The sequence below is a fragment of the Trypanosoma equiperdum genome (genome assembly GCF_001457755.1).
Source record: "Trypanosoma equiperdum strain OVI genome assembly, contig: ctg_1711, whole genome shotgun sequence".
In the NCBI taxonomy this organism is placed as follows: domain Eukaryota; phylum Euglenozoa; class Kinetoplastea; order Trypanosomatida; family Trypanosomatidae; genus Trypanosoma; species Trypanosoma equiperdum.
The window spans coordinates 88,843-92,229 of record NW_027123740.1 but is presented as its reverse complement, the minus strand read 5'-3'; the positions used below and the strand labels follow the sequence as shown (position 1 = coordinate 92,229).

The window sequence follows — 3,387 nt, the reverse complement described above, 5'->3', positions numbered from 1 at the left end:
GGAAAAAAATAACGCGAGGCAGAGAAAGTAGAGTCAACGAGTGTGCCTTCGTTTGCGCCATACTGCTAAATAGCGTGATTCATAAAGCACAATACCAGCTTTATAAGGAGCAGGATGCTCTCTGATTTTGGTCAAATGAATAAATACATTGCCGTATTTGGCTTCCTAGGCTGAAAAATAGTCTCAGGGGTTTCTTGATATGTTTTTTATTTCTCTCTACGGTCTTAATGGTTCTTATTGTGTTGTTAATTCCTTCTGACATCTTTTCAGACTTAACATGATGGATAACACATTTAAAAACATGTCGGCACACCTTCTGCTTTTCTTCTTTCTTTTTGCTTTATATATATATATATATACGAACAAAGGGAAATTGGTGATCCATTCCTGATGACGCACGGTAGTAATAATGATTCTACCAAGATTTCCTCGTGGTTGCAAAAGAAAGCGGAATGGCGCTTTGCCTGGGATCGTCGTTTCGTGGTACTTGAGGGGCTGCGGCTGTCGTATCGAATAGAAGAAAATGGGCCCGTGAAGAAATGTGGCATTATCGCATCACTTCTTCGTCAGGTTGATTCTAACAACTCACATGCATTTCGTGTATGGCTGAAGGATGGTGAATGTTGGACTCTGCGGGCTGAGAGCAGTGAAGTACACCAAATGTGGGTTGACGAAATTACTCATGTGCTTGAGAGGGAGGCGTTGTTTGACGCAAAAAATACACGTAAAGGTATGGTACTAAAACAAGGACTGTGGACGGGCAAGTGGAGGCAGCGATTCGTGGAACTTGAGGGGTGCCGAATTGCGTATCGTGAAAAGAAAGAGGGTCCGGTACGGCACCGCTATGAAATTGTTTCGGCAGACGTTCGAAGAGGTGAGGAGAGCAAAGGGGACGAACTGTTAGTAACAACAGAAGGGGGTAATTCGTTCTGGCTCAAGTTTACAACGCCCGAGCAGTGTGAAGATTGGATGTGTACTATGTTGCGTGGGGTGAGGCGTTCCTTGCCGTGGCATTGGTTGCCGGTGATACCTCTACGGCATCCTCTCCATTGTGAAATTGGGCTACAATTTCATGCCGCTTCCAGCACTACAAGAGGTGGTTCGACTGTGTACTGCTACGGCGGATCCCCCACCTCGGCACTCTTTCGTTATCTTCCCTCTAATGATTTATTTGTACCATTAGTTCAACGAGGAACAGTTGTGCGTAATCTCGTGTCTATCCGACTATCTGCACAGCATCCTATTAGTTTTGTTGACGCCTTGCCGTACGAGGAAAGCGCGCATGCTAAACTCCGTCCACCTCCCTTGCTTGGTGCTGCCATGTGCACCCTCAGGGGTGTCCGTTCCTCTCCACAAGCTGCAGCATCATATACCGATGATTTTAATACAAGCGCCGGTTCTTCTGCCGTTGTGAATGGGAGCTCGTGCACAAATTTGGTCGATTGCCTTGTTTTGGTAGGTGGTCGTGGAGATTCAGGTATAATACGTGATGCCACAACAGAGGTGTGGTGGTGCGTTTTCAGTGAAACACGTGGACAGTGGACTCGCTGTGCTGTGGAGAAGTCTGTGCTCCCTAATCGCACGTTCCACACACTAAGTGCCATTAGCCCAAAGGAGGCGATTCTTGTTGGTGGTGTCGATGAGAACAATCAGCCATCCTCCGAGTGCTTTTCACTGTCTTGGTCCAATGAGATCGACGATGCGGATATTTGCTTCTCTTTCCCACCTACAATAACAGCTGTGACCCCTCTTCCATATCCCCTCGCTCTCCACGCAACGGTGGTAATGAAGGATGGTTCGCTGCTTGTTGTGGGAGGCGGAGATACGAGTCGAGGATCACAACCAACCTCTAGTCATTTTTTTCGTTTGGCTGACGTTGGTGGATCGTGGGAACGAGTAACATTAGAACCCCCGCTACCATCCATGTACAATATCACCGCCGCGGCGGCTGTTATCGAAGATAAAGAATATGTGCTTGTTTTGGGGGAGCCCCGAAATGCGCGGCGAGTGCCCACGTTGTACAGGGTAATATTTAAAGACTACACAAAAGGAACTGTGGACGAGATACCATTTGTTAATGAGTTTAAGCCCCAGTGTAGCTATGGAGCGTCGATGCATATATCGGATGGCTATTTGTATATTATTGGTGGAAGGGTGTGTGGTCCTGTGGAAAATGACTACGAATCGGGGCTGCCGATGAACGAACCGATTAGGGCAGTGATTGGCGTTAGGGAGGATCCTGCTAATTATGACGAAAGAGCAGAATAGATTTTTTTGTCTGTTTTCACAAAACAGAACATGAGGACAGTAAGCATGTAGCCACACTACGAAAAAGAAAAAGAGGAGGGGCATCGTACGGAACTATTACATCAGCAAATACATCCGTGTCAACGCACGTGCCAATGCGCTGCTTGCACCAGTAGCGGTGAGAGATGCTTTAACCATCGTACTCACTGCATTTGTCTTGGTGTGAGAATTCAGTATAATAGAACCCGTGAAATCGTGTAGTGTTGTAAGAGTATTGGCTGCCGACGCTCGGTGTTCTTTTTCTCTTTTAAATGTTGTATTTATCTCTGCCACCCAGCTGGCACACGTTCGTTCATTGCTTTCCCATCCTTTTATTATTATTGTTGTTGGCGGTGCTGCAAACACTTCCTCGTATTATCGCCGTGGCGCGCGCCGCTACTTTATGCAGTGATGGCCGTTTTCTCGTTTCTTTCATTTCTAAAAACTTTGAACGGCGCTTTCCTCGTCGACGCTTTACATGTCAGCGGTTCATGAAAGCAAATAGTGGCTAGAGAGCTACTGTTGATGCCGAGTTGCTAAATACCTTGAATAATGGTTTCCTTTGATTTCACTAATGATTTGGCGCCGCTTCTCCCCCTTTTGATATAAATATTGAATATTGTTGCTGTTTTTTTATGTGTGTTTGCCTCTCGCTTCATTTTACCACCTGTATCAGAGGTGGAAACACTTCCGCATCTGAAGTGCTGAAGCAATAGCCGTGCTGAGCGAGAAAGGTAAAAAAGAACGATTGGCGTGACATGATGGATGTACAGGTCTGTTGTGCATCCACAAATATGCATGTTGTAACTCATATGGTATGGAGATCGATGGGAATCGGTGTTTAGTCAAAATTGAACATTTTCATGAGGGATGTGCTCGGAAGAAATTTCGTTTTTGTTCTCAATCACCTATTTTCCCTCATCTTTTTTTTTGGTATCGATGAGCAGTATATTCATGCATTTCATCGAATGAATAGAAACGCTGTCTCTTTACTTGGTTGTTATAAATTTCTCTTTCTTACAACTGTCTCCGGCTCTCAGAAGTTATCCACCCATGTGTCCTTTTTTTTTTTGTAGTTCATTCGGGGCGTGTCCGATCTCT

The 3,387-nt window shown here is 45.4% G+C and overlaps 1 protein-coding gene across 1 annotated transcript; it reads left to right on the top strand.

The window, feature by feature from the left end:
- Positions 1-390: 390 nt before the first annotated feature.
- TEOVI_000678500 (PH domain containing protein, putative) lies at positions 391-2,268 on the top strand (the record flags this gene model as incomplete). Its single annotated transcript, XM_067222845.1, has 1 exon — positions 391-2,268. The coding sequence occupies one exon, from the start codon at positions 391-393 to the stop codon at positions 2,266-2,268; it is 1,878 nt and encodes a 625-aa protein (XP_067078946.1).
- Between the last annotated feature and the right edge of the window lie 1,119 nt (positions 2,269-3,387).